The sequence below is a fragment of the Danio aesculapii genome, chromosome 5, assembly GCF_903798145.1.
Source record: "Danio aesculapii chromosome 5, fDanAes4.1, whole genome shotgun sequence".
Taxonomy (NCBI): Eukaryota; Metazoa; Chordata; class Actinopteri; order Cypriniformes; family Danionidae; genus Danio; species Danio aesculapii.
The window spans coordinates 8983955-9002194 of NC_079439.1; the positions used below are offsets into that span (position 1 = coordinate 8983955).

The 18240-nt window shown below is 34.0% G+C and overlaps 1 protein-coding gene across 1 annotated transcript in view; it reads right to left on the reverse strand.

Moving 5' to 3' along the window:
• rictora (RPTOR independent companion of MTOR, complex 2 a) overlaps positions 1-18240 on the reverse strand; it is an 81380-nt gene that overhangs the window by 27474 nt on the left and 35666 nt on the right. Inside the window, exons 18-29 of the mRNA XM_056457330.1 lie at positions 17481-17582; positions 12828-12874; positions 12587-12722; positions 11047-11246; positions 10608-10734; positions 6652-6816; positions 5995-6071; positions 3305-3383; positions 3115-3224; positions 2236-2323; positions 2059-2151; positions 1880-1986 (exon numbers count right to left, since the gene is read on the reverse strand). Coding sequence (XP_056313305.1) covers positions 1880-1986; positions 2059-2151; positions 2236-2323; positions 3115-3224; positions 3305-3383; positions 5995-6071; positions 6652-6816; positions 10608-10734; positions 11047-11246; positions 12587-12722; positions 12828-12874; positions 17481-17582 — 1331 coding nt within the window. The remainder of the gene's footprint in view (positions 1-1879; positions 1987-2058; positions 2152-2235; positions 2324-3114; positions 3225-3304; positions 3384-5994; positions 6072-6651; positions 6817-10607; positions 10735-11046; positions 11247-12586; positions 12723-12827; positions 12875-17480; positions 17583-18240) is intronic.

Here is an 18240-nt window from a genome sequence, read left to right on the forward strand (position 1 = left end):
TAATGTGTCAAAACTCGAGTTGTATACACTTTTTACAACAATCTTTCTTTTTCTTTTTATTAATGACAAGTTTAAAAAGTGCTTAAAGTTTATTTATTATGGAGACAATGGCATAAATAATCAAAAATATACATTTGTTTACTTTTGGTCCAAATTGACTGAGTATAATGTATCATGTAAAGCAGGGATTCCCAACCGATGGGCCGCAGCCCACTAGTGAGCCTCAGCGATCCTGCAGGTGGGCCTCGAGATAAAAATAACTCTTAATATTATACTATAATTTTTGGATTTCATGATTAATATGCTGTATTAAATTGATTGAAGTAATGCCCTTTCTCCTGTTCTCTGATTGATTACTTCAAACTAGGAGCAAAAACAGCGTTATGATCGCATCTGCAGCTAGTACACGTCAGTCTGTTCATTCACAAAATATGCGTGTAGTGAAAATGAAAGTCTCTCTTTGTGTATTTTTGTGTGAACTATTTAATATATCCAGTTGTTCAGATTAATGTCCTGTGAGTGTTTTATAACGGATGTGCACCCATACAGGAGGATCCAGCGAGGCTCAGTGGTGTTCCTGCCATAGAATGTAAAATAAACTTGCATATGAGCTTCAGATGTGCTCTGGTGGAGCTGTTCACTGTTCCGGTCAGTGATCTCCCAATATTATCCAGCTGCAAACTCAACCGCCATCAGATCGACGCGTTTTAACAGATTTAGGCTGTTTTACTGTGTTTTACATTTGTCTGTATATTTTTGAGTAGTAGATTTTTAACAGTAGATATTCAGTCAGTCCAGTAGCTGATCTTTTGCAATCTCCCTGTTGACCTGTGGTTCTCTTTGAATCCGTGTATTTAAAAAATAAATATATATAAAACTTTATTATATAGTTTTAGCTTTATATACATATATATTTATAATTAAATTTGAATAAAATTATATATTTTTTTATAAAATGCTGATAATAGAAAATAATAGTAATAATAATACTATTATTATATAAATAAATGATAATAAATATATATTATATTAAATTATATATATATATATATATATATATATATATATATATATATATATATATATATATATAAATAATAAAGGTTAATAAATAAATAAATGTTTAAATGAGCATTTCATACAAATATTTTAGAGAAAATGTCAGACAGGGGGTCTTCAAAACAATGATCGCAGAAAGAAGTGGATGTTTATCTGTGATTATCATGACAAATTATATTATTTTTAGTTTTCTTTCACTGATTAGGGAATTTAATGAAAAGAAATTGCTGTAAAAAAGTCAAACAGCTATTGTAAATTGGATCTGTTTGCAATAAAAATAAAAAAAAACATTTTTATTGAGATGGATTGTTGGTGATTGGATGGATATCGGTTTGATTGGGTAGCTTTACTTTTACAGGGGAAAATTAAGACCTGTTATATATAAATAAATATTATATATATATAAAACGCAATTTGCAATCAGCAAAATATATATATATATATATATATATATATATATATATATATATATATATATATATATATATATATAGATATAGATATATAGAGATATATATAATATATAAAATATATAATATATATATATATAAAATGTAAACAATTTAATGGTAGTTTAGAAACCTGAAATAGAACAATTTAAATAGATATATTTAAATAAATATATAATAAATAAATAATAAAAATGTAATATTAAAAATACAATACAAATAAATGATCTTTACGGTAACTAATGCAACTATGTTGAATAATAAAAAAATAAAAATATAAATCTTGCTAACCCTAAATTGCATGTTTTTTTTGATGCCATCCACAATCATTAACTTATAACCACATATATTTCAATAAAAGACAGACTTACCCACGTATGGACAAAACCTCACAGTGCTGAGCCAGAGCAATAATATCAGGAATCACGTTTTCCTCCTGGAGGAGGTTTAGACCCCAGTTTGAGCTGCCAATGTTGCCCTGAAACATTCAAAATGACTAATATTAATATCAATGCATACAAATAAACACAGAGTAAAAAGCACCACTGACCAGAGCCCAGAGCGCTGCTTTCAGCTGTTTAACACCTTCCCATTTATCCAGCACTGGAGATCGCACTGTGTAGCTCAGGTCTGGGATAACTCCCTAACAAACACACATCGAAATCAACAATGAACTGCACAAAACACACAGCATTTTACAGTCTATGTGAGCAGCATTATCAGATACCTGAGCTTCCAGAAGCAGACAGCCAGTTTTATCATGGACCAGTTGCCCGTATAAATGCACCGGGAGAAACACATTTGGCCTCTGTAACCTAAAATATGAGATACAAAATGAAAAGGTATATATCTTTTCATCGGTATACATATTAATATTATTTTTTAGTATTATTTACATGCTATTAAAGCAGTTATTACTACTTTTAAATAAGTCTTTATTTAATTATTGATTATTAGAATTGTGGATTTCATATTTTATTTAAATTTGAATAATTCTGTTGTGGCCATTTTATTATGTTTAAATATTTAAATAATTATTCAATTATTATACATTATAATATATTAAATTTAAATTTTATTTAAGTATTTTTACTGCATTATTTATATTGTATCATGAATTGTATTTATTCAAATTATGAATTTTGAATGTTTTACATATGATGTATATTTTACTTTATTTTATTTACGAAAACAAGTTAAATAATTTTAGGTAATAATAATTTAATTAAATATCGAATAAATATTAAAGCAATTCCTGTACGTCTGTTTTAATGATGCTTGTAAATTATACTTCAAAGTGACAAACAAATACATTTGATTTATTTTACATAATAATACAAGCTTATGCTTTATTTGAGATTTATTTAACTTGGCAAAATAAATGTAAAATAAAGGTACATCTTGTTTTTAAAGAATGTTTGTAAATTGTAAATTTTTTGAGCTTTGATTTAACTACCAAATTATTAATAAATTAAATAATAGTACATTTAGTAACAATAACAAAAATAAATGAGCCCCAGAAACCAACCTGTCATTTGTGCAACAGTTATAGCAATTAGCAAACATATTTAAAACTGATGAGCATGAAGATGAGCTGTGATTAGACCTTTGGTTGCTGCGCCTGACGTAGTTGTCTCCGTCGACAGGTTTGCGATATGTTGTAAGAGCTTCATTTAACTGCTCTTCAATCAAGTCCACATATTTCAGATTATACTCCTGCAAAAACACACACAGTTTACAACAGCTGTAGTCAAGAGAAAGAAAAACAGAGAGAGGTCAAAAGTTTGATATTTCACCTTGAGCCATTTCTCCAGCTGTTTGCTGACGTAGCCTCTTTCGTTGAGGTAGGAGAAGCCTTTCGGGATGGACAGAAATCTGCAGATATATGAGAGAGAAAAAGGACTTACAAACAATTTATCTGATTTAGAGATGCACTTGACAGATAGAGACACAAGAAGGGCTAATTTTACACAGGGAACTATTAGTTTTTACAGAATTAAGTGCTAGAGTAAGGAAGGCGATTTTGTTTGAGATGGCAGAGTGTTTCTACGGGTGGTTTGTCAAGCCCACTCACCTGTGTGAGGCACACTTCATAATTTTTTACTTTTGTTTAAGAGATATGGAGTGATTGTAGGAAAGTGTCTGATGCAAATGTGCAAAACCGGTGCAAGTGTCGGTTAAAGTATCAAAGAAATAAAAGAGTGTGTTTTCTACAAGTGGTTTGTCAAGCCCACTCACCTGTGTGAGGCACACTCAGAATTAATAGTGCTTTGGGGTTGTTGAGTCGTAATTTTGTGCACAGGGGTTCAGGTGCAGAAGAGATCAAATGTTTGAATGATACTAGTGAATCAGCAGTCCGTGTGGAAATGGGAATATGTATATAAATGAATAAATGAAATGGGTAAATGTATTTAAATGAGGGCTAGGACATTTAGCATATTTACAGTTGTTCATTCAGAAGTGGATTTCAAATTGAAACCTGAAGAATTTTACACAGTTAAAAGATTCATAATTTTGTCTTTACATATGACTGTTAAATATATAATTAAATGCATATAAATAAACCTAATAAATGCACATTTATTAAATAAGCAAATTATAGAGGAATCGCTTTAATAAGATAAAGGGCTCTACTTTGACGATCCATGCGCAGGGCGCAAAGTGCAGGGCGCAAACGCATTAAGGGCATGTCGGAATCCACTTTTGCTATTTTAAGGACGGAAAAATCCGTGGCGCATGGTCTTACAGGGTTGAGCTTATTCTCTTAATAAGTTATAGGTGTGTTTTGAAAATAAACCAATCAGAGCCTCATCTCCCATTCCCTTTAAGAGTCTGTTGTGTCGCACCATTGTGTATTTGCTATTTACATGACAGACTTTGTAAGTGGAAAAACTGAACCCTTCACTAGAGAGAAAACAGTTAAACAGAGCATCTACAGCGCGAGATGGAGAGATGAGCCTCCTCATTATTTACTTTCACTTTCACTCTCGTGGATAGGGAAATGTGTTGTACGCACAGACATCCATTAGCCTATAAATAATTATTTTTATTTATTAAGCACAAAGATTTGTTTCAAAACTATTTCTAAATTCAGTTCTAATTTCTAGGTGGGCACATTTTAGCTTGTTTTTAATAAAACAAATATAAACATGCATATAATAAATAATACTGCTAATAATGATAACATTATACAAAAGCAACTTGTCATGAATAAACTGAAAAAGACCCCTGAGATGAAGAAGGCATGAAAGTATGGTTTTTATATTTATGTAGGCTAGAAAATAATATTTTTTGTAATATTTTAATCCTTTAATTCTTTTTCATATGTAAAGATATTTGCGTTTTGCTGTACATCCTGTTTGTATTAAGCAATGTGTAAGTGAGGCGCAAAACTAACACGCTCTGCGCTGGACTATAGACCTGATTTGATCTGGTCTATTGAACAGTCTATTAAAGTTTCTCAAAATAGCAACGCGCCAGCAATGCGCCTCAACACGCCTCTTTTTTTAGACCAGAACGCCTATGGGCGCACATATGAGCGCAAATGCATTTGCTATTTAAACAGCGTGGCACAAAATGTCTAAACGACTCTTGCGGCAAGCTGAAACTAGCAACAATTTGTGTCGCATCTTGCGTCGCATTGCGCCGGGTGTATGATGGGGCCCAAAATCCACATTTGGACATTTAACAAAATCTGTTTGTTTTCTTTGTATAATTTGTATTTTTAAACATTAGTGAAATGTAGATTATTAAAGCATCAGTAAGAAGTCTTCGCATATTAAATATACTTTATTTAAATCTTAAATTGCATAAGAACACCAAAAAAAGCTATCAGAATACTTTAAAGCTTATGAACTAAAAACTATTTATTAGATTAAATTAAAATATGTCTGCTAATTATCAAAGCAACATTTATATTATACTCATATTCAATACTTATATTTTATTAGAGCTTTTATCCGTTCTGGAAAACTGAAACAAATAAATCTAAATTAAAACATTTCGTCAAGTTTTACACATATGATATATTTTATTTTAGCTTAAATGTCTAAACTAAAACGCATCTAAATTAAAATGTAAATAACAGTAGAATTGAACAAAATTATAAAATTAATTAACTTAATTAAAATAAAGATGAAAAACATACTAAATACTAAAATAAATAAAATAATATGACGTTAAATAAAATTGTAAATATTCAATAAAAATTTGGAATATATTTAACTTTACAATTTATTTGATGTTTTAGTTTTTGGCCAGAAATTTAATAACCAAAATCAAATCTCTCCAAGATACTGACATTTAACCCATCTGAAATTTTAATTTGAATTTAGTTCATTTATATTAAATAATAAATATATTTCATCATTTATTAATCATCTTTTCAAACACAGGTGCAATTGGTTGAAAGCTGAGCAGATTTATATTTAAGAAAGACATTTCTACAAAAAGCCCACAGTATAACAGAAAGCCAAGGCTGTTTTACCTCAGCAGCAGCAGAAGGCCTTTATCCCCCAGATGAGACAGAGCTGGTTTCATGTGGATCAGAGCGTGCAGATTGGCCTGAATTAATAATAATAATTAATAACATTTCATAAAACAAGCACACACACACACACACTTAATTTATTATTGCTTAGAGTTCACATGAAACAATCGTTTTTGTATTTTTTTTGTATTGTTACGTAGTTCCTAGAGAAACAGAATATTAAATGTGAAAACAGTGGGCGTGGCTTGTTTTATCTACTGCGAGCTGACTGGATGTAGTAAAGTAGGCATTTCATTCAAAAACATCCGGAAATTGGTTTGGGGAGAGTTATTACAACATAACAGACTCGTCCTCCTCCTCCTCGTCCTCCCCCACCTCACCATTTCTGTTTGTTGTCAATACTGACAGTTGGAGGGGCATTGTTAAGTATGTTAGCCACGCCCAATGCCTCAGACAGACCTAATCTGAAAATTTAACTGAAAACAAACAGGAAGTGCATTTATGGATTTAAATTAAAGATTATAAAGGCAAACTATGGTTTTTACTTAATGAGTTGCACATATATATTGTTTAACACAAAACTAGCAATGTGTGCTGACAAAATCAATATGGTTAGTTTTGATTTCATGTGTACTTTAACAGATCATAAATCACCTTGTCTTCGCAGGCCTCGTCCAGGATGTCGAGCGCCTCCATTGAGATGGTTTTGTTGTGGTCGTGCAGCTGTGTGACCAGCAGCTCCATCCCCCAGTTACTGAAGAACTCAACATTGGCACGCAGAAGCACACGCAGGTGTTTGGTGGCGTACAGGCGGCAGTTCTGAAGCAGGACCAACAACACACACAATCAATCTCAGGTTGAGTCTGTCATCAAATATACTGCCAAAATCCACTTGAAAAAAAACGTAGAGTATAGAATTCAGTTCTTTCTTTCTTTCTTTCTTTCTTTCTTTCTTTCTTTCTTTCTATCCATCCATCCATCCATCAATCATTGCTCTATCCATCCATCCATCATTGCTCTATCCATCCATCCATCCATCATTGCTCTATCCATCCATCCATCCATCCATCATTGCTCTATCCATCCATCCATCATTGCTCTATCCATCCATCCATCCATCAATCATTGCTCTTTCCATCCATCCATCATTGCTCTATCTATCTATCTATCTATCTATCTATCTATCTATCTATCTATCTATCTATCTATCTATCTATCTATCTATCTATCATTGCTCTATCTATCCATCCATCCATCAGTGCTCTATCTATCTATCTATCTATCTATCTATCTATCTATCTATCTATCTATCTATCTATCTATCTATCTATCTATCTATCCATCATTGCTCTATCTATCTATCTATCCATCCATCCATCCATCCATCCATCCATCCATCCATCCATCATAGTTCTATCTATCTATCTATCTATCTATCTATCTATCTATCTATCTATCTATCTATCTATCTATCTATCTATCTATCTATCTATCTATCTATCTATCCATCCATCCATCCATCATTGCTCTATCTATCTATCCATCCATCCATCCATCCATCCATCCATCCATCCATCCATCCATCTATCTATCTATCCATCCATCCATCATTGCTCTATCTATCTATCTATCCATCCATCCATCCATCCATCCATCCATCATAGTTCTATCTATCTATCTATCTATCTATCTATCTATCTATCTATCTATCTATCTATCTATCTATCTATCTATCTATCTATCTATCTATCTATCTATCTATCTATCTATCCATCCATCCATCCATCATTGCTCTATCTATCTATCTATCTATCCATCCATCCATCCATCCATCCATCCATCCATCTATCTATCTATCTATCTATCTATCTATCTATCTAATATCTCATTTGTTTTGTTAATGAACTTTGTTAATTTGTTTCGGTCACTCTCTCTTTAAATATATATATAGAGTGCTCAGAATAAATGAGCACACTCCCACTTTTAAAATGGATATTTTTATCAATTTCTCAGTGAACATGGGTAATATATATTGGTGAATTTGAATAAAACAGATGTATTAAACACATATATTTATTAAAATAATATTTTAGTCACACATCATCTGTAGAAATGGAAAGAAAATACATTTAAATTCATGCCAATATATTGCAAATATGTTTTGTTTCTCTTGATTTTTGCTATTTTTGAAAATTTTATTTACCATTTTTCCTTAACATATAAATTAGGCCTACTAATTTTTGAAGCATTACTGTAAGTTATTTTGTTAGAATAGCTCAAGATTCGGCTTCAGTACTGACTAATCTAATGCATATGCACAAATATAATATTGTAAAGCATCCTATAAAAATATGAATTTAAATGAGAGATTTGTGGAGGGTGTACTTATATAAGCTGAGCACTGTATACTTTAATATTTTAAAATAAGTGGCGTTTATGACTGCAGCTACTGATTATTTCAATAATCAATTAATCTAACACTGTAATAGACCGATTTATGGGATACAATTTTTTCATTTTCTGTGAAGATTTTGTGACTAAAATGTAACAGAGCGATAAAAAGTGCCTAAAAGCCAATCCCACACACATATAATTATATACTGCAATAAACGTTATTGCATTCAATTCAATTTGCAGCTACTGCACTATATTCAGAATTGAAACCATGTCATTTCTGGTGAAATGAAAATTGCATTAACTTAGAATACAATTACAGAATAAAATAACAAGTAGCATATTGCTTAATTAAAATAAATATAATGAGCAAATCGTACAAATGTTATACAGGCAGGAAGCGATGAGTCACTTTTTTTGATGTTGATTAAGTGTTGATTGCTACAAATAAATTTTTTTGTGATCGATTAAATCGAATAATTCAAATATAAGTTTCAGCCCTAATGCAGTTTAACATTTTTAAAGTATTTCCTATTATATTTTTCTTTTGGAGAAAGTTTTATTTTGTTTCAGTTTTGGTGGATTCTAAAAATATTTAAATTAAAAACTGCTAGTCAATATTATTAGCCCCCTTAATTTTGTTTTCTGATTGGCTACAGAGCAAACCACTGTTGTCCAATGACTTGCCTAGTTAACCTAATCAATCTAGTTAAGCCTTTAAATGTCACTGACGCCTCACTGCAAGAAGGTCACTGGTTCTAATCCTGGCTGGGTCAGGTGGCATTTCTGTGTGGAGTTTGCATGATCTCCCCATGTTGGCGTGGGTTTCCTCTGGTTGCTACGGTTTCCCCCACAGTCTAAAGACGTGTGGTATAGGTAAACTGGATGAACTAAATTGGCCTTAGTGCATTCAAATAAGTTCAAACGTCTCGGATACAGAGAAAGACTTTAGATTGCGTGTGCTATCAGGAAATAAGTAGGCTATCATGTGAGTGATCAAGGGGCACGTATGATTTACAGCCCAGTCTGTTCTGTATAACGTTAGAACACAGAGTCTGTGTTTTTTTGCACATATTTTGACAATACATGAGGCTCACCCAGTTTTTCTGATGCACACACAGAGTTTCTTTTCTGGCTACGCTACATACTTTTTAATATTAAGATATTTTCTTTGAACTCTAAATGGATATTTTCCTGTCATGGGCTTCTTCTATGGGGATTACTCGCCTGAACTTGCCACGAGAGAGACGGATTATTGAAAGCACATAAGCAGCAAGGAAAAATCTTATGCTCAGACATAATCTTTAATACAATGACATTTTTAAAAATGTGCAAATATATAACTGAGATTTGTGATACAATTACAGTGAAGCATTCATTAAATCCTTAATTTCCGCAGAGCGAAATAAATCATCCACTCGTATAGTAGAGAAGTAGAGATACAAATAAAAATATAATTCGTATATTTTTCTAGGAAAAACCATCTTTTTGAAACTAATTTCGTTTGCTATAACTTTTTAATTATTTTTTTATGTATCTTTTGTTCATCAGTTTTCAATAAACAAGAATAATGAATAACATTTGAGGTGATGCGCTTCAAAACAAGTCCGCTTTAACATTTTCCGCAATAAACACCTTAATATTTTAGAAAATGTAGTTAAAGCTTATAGATTTTATCCACCGGTGACCCACCCATAAGTAAGCTATAAATATGCATGCAGCCTATTTTTTGATTACCTGACAAGTGCATTAACAGCAGCTCCCACTGCTATAACCGAGTAATTATAAGCTCCCATGCAGTGTCATCCACTTGACAGAACTCGTCGTGAAGATGGGGGGGAAAATTAAACATGCTAGACGTTCTGCGATGGTGTCGTGAGGCGTCGCAGACATGGTATCGGTTGTCGTGAACTATGGCACATTACACGAGAAGAAACGATTGAATCTTGTGTCACGACGCCCATTCGTCGCTTAAGAATCCCCGCGACACCCTACGTCAAGAAAATCGTGCCTAAATCGTGTAATCTGCCGGAGGCTCAAGCTGAAGGAAAATGATTGAATGAATGAATAATATTGAGTTTTATTAACGTTATTACCTCATACTAAGCATCCAGAGCAACAAGCTTAAATAAAATGTAATTGTTTTTTATTTGGTTGGTAATGAACATGTTTATATGGTTTTAGTAAAGAGAGAAATGGCAGCGGTGTGATCTTACATCAGTGGCGGCCGTTAGGATCTTGGACAGAATGACTCGAGCGAGTCCGTCTCTGCTGTAGTCCAGAGTGGAGACCGTGAGCTTCAGCAGATGATCCTGGTTCTTCATTGAGCACAAGTTCAACAGACTGAGCAAAAAAAATCCAGATCTACAGATTAACATTCAGGGTTTCAGGGTTCCCACGCTTTCATGAACAGCAGATTCAAGGACTTTTTAAAGCACCACTGACTTTAAATGAAGCGCCTTTGTAATTCATACCCCAACATATGTAGCACCATGAAAGTCATTTTCTTACGCTAAAATGTCAGTGTAATTTTTAAAAATTGATAATAAAGTCATATTAAAAGAACTTTAATAAAATTTGTTGAATTCAATACTGGATATATTTTATTATTATTACTATTATACTTTACGTAATAATGTGTGTGTGTTCTCTCACCACTGAAATACACCACACTTCTCCAGCATCTTGACTCCGTGTGGCTGTGCAGAAAGAGTGCCCAGAAACAGGAAGTAGTGCTGATTAAGGGTGCTGAGGAGGCCATTGCTATGGAGACTGCGCTCTGGTTTGAGCCCAGAAGACGATGTGAGCCACTGGACGATATCCTTCACCAGCTCCTCCAAATACGCCTGACCGTCCTACAAAAACACAACACAGTCAACCAGTGTAGTTACAATGATCTCATCATTTACTTGCCTATTTGTGTCTATACAGTGGGGAAAATAATTATAAACACGCCACCATTTAGGTGCTGTTGACTTGAAATTTTCACCAGATGTTGGTAACAAACCAGCCAATCACCTGACTCGAATCCAACAGAAAATATAAAATAAAGATCAGATCGTATAGACGGACCCACAGAACCATCAAGATTTGTACACTGTTGAGGTCTGTGAAAAACTCACATCAGAGGAATATATATATATATATATATATATATATATATATATATATATACATACTCACTGGCCACTTTGACTTGATGCTTAATTGGTACTAATGGACCCAAAGTGTGCCAAGAACATATCCCCCACACCATTACCCCACCACCACCAGCATGAACCGTTGATACAAGGCAGGATGGATCCATGCTTTCATGTTGTTGATGCCAAATTCTGACCCGACCACCCGATTGTCGCAGCAGAAATCTAGACTCATCAGACCAGGCAACGTTTTTCCAATCTTCTAATGTCCAGTTTTGGTGAGCCTGTGTGAATTGTAGCCTCAGTTTCCTGTTCTTAGCTGACAGGAGTGGCACCCGGTGTGGTCTTCTGCTGCTGTAGCCTATCCGCCTCAAGGTTGGACGTGTTGTGAGTTCAGAGATGCTCTTCTGCAGACCTCGGTTGTAACGAGTGGTTTTTTGAGTTACTGTTGCCTTTCTATCAGCTGGAACCAGTCTGGCCATTCTCCTCTGACCTCTGGCATCAACAAGGCATTTGCGCCCACAGAACTGCCGCTCAGTGAATATTTTCTCTTTTTCGGACCATTCTCTGTAAACCCTAGAGATGGTTGTGCGTAAAAAACCCAGTAAATCAGTAGTTTCTGAAATACTCAGACCAGCCCATCTGGCACCAACAACCATGCCTCATTCAAAGTCACTTTAATCACCTTGCTTTCTCATTCTGATGCTCGGTTTCTGCCATGTGCTGATTAGAAATTTGCGTTAATGAGCAGTTGGACAGTTGTACCTAATAAAGTGGCCTGTGAGTGTGTGTGTGTATATATATATATATGTGTGTATATATATATATATATATATGTGTATATATATATATATATATATATATATATATATATATATATATATATATATATATATATATATATGGATGCGATTAATCATGACTGGATGCGATTATTGGATGCGATTAATCATGTTGCCCAGCACAAACTGTTGATATAGTGTTTCCTCTATTAAGTGTATTAGTCATTAAATATAGTATATCCTCTATTAGGGCTGTTAATTCCTCTTTCTCACCTCTTCTGAATCCAGGAGGAACTGGTTGAACTGGCAGCCTGCGACCGTGAGCTGTCTGGCTTTGGCGTGATCCAGCTCCAGAGCAGAATACAGCTTACTGCTGGGCTTATAGAAATACAGCAACCTCCTCACAAACCTACACATGAACAAATATTAGGGATGCAGCTTGTAGTTAGTGCTTAGCAAGAAAATGCAGCACATGTCTGATGTCAGGACAGGTCACAACACACGCTGCTCTTACTTGTGCATCTGCTCATCCTTGATGTTTTTGAGGTTCACGTTTGGCCACTAGAAATAAACAACAACAGTGTATGGTGAAATATAATAACAACTGCTATTTAATTATTTTATTTAATATATTTATTTTTCTTGTTTCGGGTTGGGATTAACAATAGAGTAGGGTTATTAGGGCTGTGATGGTGGCAATTTTTTACATCTGCGGTGGTAAGTCACCAACAACCACCGGTGTTGCGATGGTGGTGTTTTGGAGGGTGGGGGGTAGTGGGCAATCATACTAAAATAATCTGTGACAGAATTCACACATAAGGGAAAGTTCTTTCTGTCTTTAATTACTAACACTCCCGTCATTTCTACTACTTTCAGAACACAAATTTAGATATTTTACAATATGAAAACGCAAAGAAATTATGAAAATTGTGAAATTAAAGCAATATTGCAGAGATCTGGTCCCCGCGTCAGGTCAGGGTGTGCCAGCAGCCTTTAAAACACTCACTCGGCGGTGGAGACGTACTAAACTCACACAGGAAAGAACTGGACATTCATTTCATGTTTTGGTCAACTAATTCATTAAATACAACTCTCTTGATCTCTAAAGGGGGGGAAAAAAATGCAAAAGAAATTTTTTGTCAAATTAATTTCAGCAGAGACGCAACTGCCTGTCATTTTCACATTCGTTTTTCAGTTAGGGATTAGGTCTAATATTAGAGTAAGCTAATAAAAATGTTTTGTTGGACACTGCACAGTCCCACAGTAGTCTACACTATAATTAATATTATAATTTATTATATTCATTATTATTAATATTATTAAAACTAAGCTATACAATTGATAAAATACAAAAACCTTTTTAATGTTTGCTTTCATTTTGACAACAGTTGTAATAAGAAACATCCCATTATGCAGCAGCAGTCTCAAGTTAGGACACTTAAAAATGCCTTTAGAGTTAAAAGATGATCAGCCTGCGAAGCCAACTTTACAGTATCATAAATGAAATAGGTATAGTGCATGAGTAAAGGGGATTTGCCGCATTAATCTCTCAAATGCGCTGCAGGTAGGCTGAATGATAATCTTTAAAAAAAAATACACAATACAAAACTTTAAACATTTACGTTTTTTGATATAAAGCGGAAAGAAATAAGGAGAGTAAAAAAATATAATTTAAACCACTGGTCTGGCACTTAAGCCATGATCCGTCTGCGTTAATAAACGGTATCGTTGCATAACCTTTGTTACGTTTCACATATATTTTGTTGTTTGTTTTCTGTTTTGTGTGCTCTTCTCTTTTCCGCTGTGTATCCTGTCCTGTTTTAAGTGTGCAACCATTGGTCGAAGGGGCTGTCAATCACCATCGTGACTCAATCGGCGCACCAATTAGGAGCTGGTCCGCACAGTATAAAAGCCGTGCGCTTGTGCTGTTTTTCAGGAGCGCTTGGCTCACAGCCAGTTTCCTCAATTCTGACGACTGGCCTGTTCACTTGTGTTTGCTTAGTTTGGTTGCTGTGCTCTAGTTTTCTCTCTATTAAGTGACTGATTTATGAGATAAACTTGTGCAGCTCAATTTAGTATCTATTAAGAAGCTGAACGATCTTTATGAGAATTGGATTAATAGCTCTTGTTTTGCTAATGGCCAACAGTGTGTACTTTACGAGAACTCTAGTAATGTGAGCAGCTTAGTATCTTTATTTGTTAGTTAGTTTATGGAGGTGTTGGCCACATGTGTAATTATGTTTTGAAGTAGTTATGAAGTTTAGTTAAGCTACGTGCTGAAGATTACGGTTTTGTTTCTGCATTTTTCTTTGGTTAGTTAGTTTAGTGGGTTGAGGTTTAGTTAGATAATTTTGTTATATTTATTTCTTTGTTTTGGCAACACTCCTGTTTTCTTTGTTTATTTAGATTATTTAAAATTACATTTAAATTACATTTCCTATATTCATTGCTTGACATTCTCTGTTAAATAAATATTTACTTTTTGTTGCACTTAACCAGCAGTTGTGTCTTTTCCTTTTTCATCCAGCATCATTAGAGACTCACTGATTGTTACATTTCATCCATTTAATATCTTAAAAACTTAAACATGTAACACCTTCATTTATGAAATCAGTACCTAATACCGAAACTGCATACTATTGTTACAATAAAAAGTATATTTCTGCCTTAAGTCAGTGACTTAGGCAGTAATGCAAAGTAATAAATAAGTGACTAAATAGCCTAAATGAAATTAAAAAGAGGGACCGAAATCATCAAGTGCCCCTATATGGCATTAAGATGTCCCCTCAGTTATGAAATTCTGGCGCCGGGCCTGCTATAGCCATACTTTATTGTTTTTAGCGAGAAGAAAAATAAAACAGATGAAAACCTGGCTGGGAAGACGGCGATAATATGGATTATCTGTTAAGATCGTAGACACGACACTGTGAAGGCGTTTATCATAGAAAGCAGTTTGTGTTTATGATCATTAATATTAACTAATATTAATTGCATATTAATAACTCCTCTCTCTCTAGACTTTGTTTTAGAGCTTGTTCTTGTCGGCGCAAGATAGGTTTATTGCATGTACGAATCAGATTATGAAGAATGATTAAGAGCATGCATTTTCTTTAATGCATCCTTTTCGTAAGTTATTTTATTTATCTAGCCTATTTATGTTTTTAAGTGGTAAGAACATTATTCACTGGCAAAAATGTTCCTCCTGTACCACCAACAAATAAAGTAGCCTACCTAAGTTAATTTACATTATGTAAAAATTAAGGAATAACTTATAACTTAATTAAATATTAATTAATAAAACATCCGTAGAAACGTACGTGTTTATTTTTGAACTTTCGTTAATAAAACAACACAATACTGCTTATGAATATTGTAGTTAAATATTAAATAACTTTAACTGCTTGATTGCTGATTTTTAAAAACTTCACAAATAACCTAAATGGCAATTGACTAATCAGTTATAATATAAATAGTAATAATTATAAGTAGTACAAAAATATTACCCTACTAGTAACAATACAAGTCAGATGTTTAAAAAAAAAACAGTGTAGGCTCTCTCCATCTTTTGTTTTCTATTCATATTTTAAGTTCTTTGCCAGAAAAACTAACATATTGACTCTGTCTGGTTTAAGTGAAATGTAATACTTGGCAAAATAACGGTAATTTGTGCTTTAAAGTGCGTGACGTCACGTACTACCGCCGATGGCAATAGACAACCGCGTCACCGAGGTGGTCAGCTGCCACGGTGACTGTCACAGCCCTATGGGTTGTCACAATAGTTGAATTTAATACCAATTGCCACTGAAATTTTAAAACCGTTCATGTCCCGCTAACATTTGAGCGCTGTTACATACATGCAAATTTGTGTGAAAACGCAGTGTTTAGTGATTATTCATATTAACCCTCATTTGTATAATAAAAAAACAAGTTGAGTATCAAAAGACACGTAAAAATGAAACCATAAATCAGAACAGCACTGCTCTTAAAGTGACAGGGCGCAATATTCCTGCTGCCGACTGTTTTTTATCATTAATTAAACAACAAAAGGAGAAAATCCCGCACTGTTTATGACTGAAGGACTTTTGTAACTATAGTTAAAAAATTTTCCTTACAGTGAAGATGCTTAAAGCACAGTTTGTTTCATTTTTTATACAGTTTTATACAGTTGAAGTCAGAATTATTAGCCCTCCTGAATTATGAGCCCCCCATTCCCCCCCAATTTCTGTTTAATGGAAAGAAGATTTTTTTTCAACACATTTCTAACCATAATATATTTATAACTCATTTCTAATAACTGATTTATTTTATCTTTGCCATGATGACAGTAAATAATATTTGACTAGATATTTTTCAAGATACTAGTATTCAGATTAAAGTGCGATGCAAAGGCTTAATTAGGCAAGTAGGCATAACGGTAATTTCTTCTGCAGCCAATCAAAAATATATATTACTTAAGGGGGCTAATAATATTGACCTCAAAATAGGCTTCAAAATATTTAAACCTGCTTTTATTATAGCCGAAATAAAACAAATTAGACTTTCTCCAGAAAAAAAATTATATTAGGAAATACTATGAAAAATTCCTGAATCTGTTAAACATAATTTGGGAAATGTTTATAAAAAAAAAATTCACAGGGGGGCGAATCATTTTGACTTCAACCGTAGATCATTTTGAATAATCGTGATTACAATTATGACCAAAATAATCGTGATTATGATTTTTCACATAATCGAGCAGCCCTAGTGACTGTCGCTTTAAATTCAAATAAGAATGCCTACATGTCAGCATATTGGCAGACTCAAAAACTAGACTAACGTCCTATGCTAATAAGGGAGAAATGGTCACTAATGGGCGGGGCTTTAAAAAAAAATACAAATAATAAATTTTTACTATTAGAAGCTGGATTATATTCACAGACTGTGGCCACACAATTGTGTTTAAACCCATATAAAAGAGATTTTTGTACAATAGTTCCCTTTTAAGGCAATTGTATTGACATTTTTATAACTGCACACTACCATACTACACATACTTTCCGAAATATGCCATATAACATGTATACTGTGCATAAGCAGGGAATATTCTATATGCATAGAATACTGTTGACTGAGTGAACTAGTAAAAACCTAAACTTACATTTGTTAAGAACTGAATGTACGTCTTTACCTTCAGTATAGTGATGATCAAAATCCAGTTCCAGTCCAGGTTTTGTTTGTGATTGAGGATCTGACTGTCCCTCAGGTTCATCATCAGCGCCTCTTCAGTGTCCTACACCACACACACACACAAGAAAAAAAAAAACTCTCCTTAGTATCTTGCGAGTGGGCTTAACAAACCACCTGTAGAAAAGACACCCTCTTATCTCTGACTCTTGCACCAGGTTTCACATTTGCACTATAGACACTTTCCTAATCATTCCATGTCCCTTGGAAACATTGTGCATTTCAAATTGTGCTTCATTTAGATGAGTGGGCTTGACAAACCACCTGTAGAAGAGCCCATATTATGGGTTTTTGAAAATGCCCTTCCATGTAGTGTGTAACACAGCTCTAAGTGAAGTGAAATATCCAGCTAAGGCTTAAATCTGTAAGTGTACAGTGTTTAAAACTATTGATTCACCTATAAAAGAGTCGACTCATAGTGCTTCAAACGAGTCGTCTTGATAACGAGTCATTAGGTGTTTCGCGATGACGCAGCTACGAAACACAAGTAGTTGCACGCGCAAACCCGGGAGATTTGAAACCTGCGGCCCCGCCCACTAACACAGAAAAAAGCCCCCCACACACACACAAACACACACACACACGCACACACACACGCACACACACACACAGAGACACACACAGACACCGGTGGAATGAAGTCAGGCTGTGCAGATGGATACTATCGACAGCCTACCCAAAGATGAAAGCTCAGCATTATAACA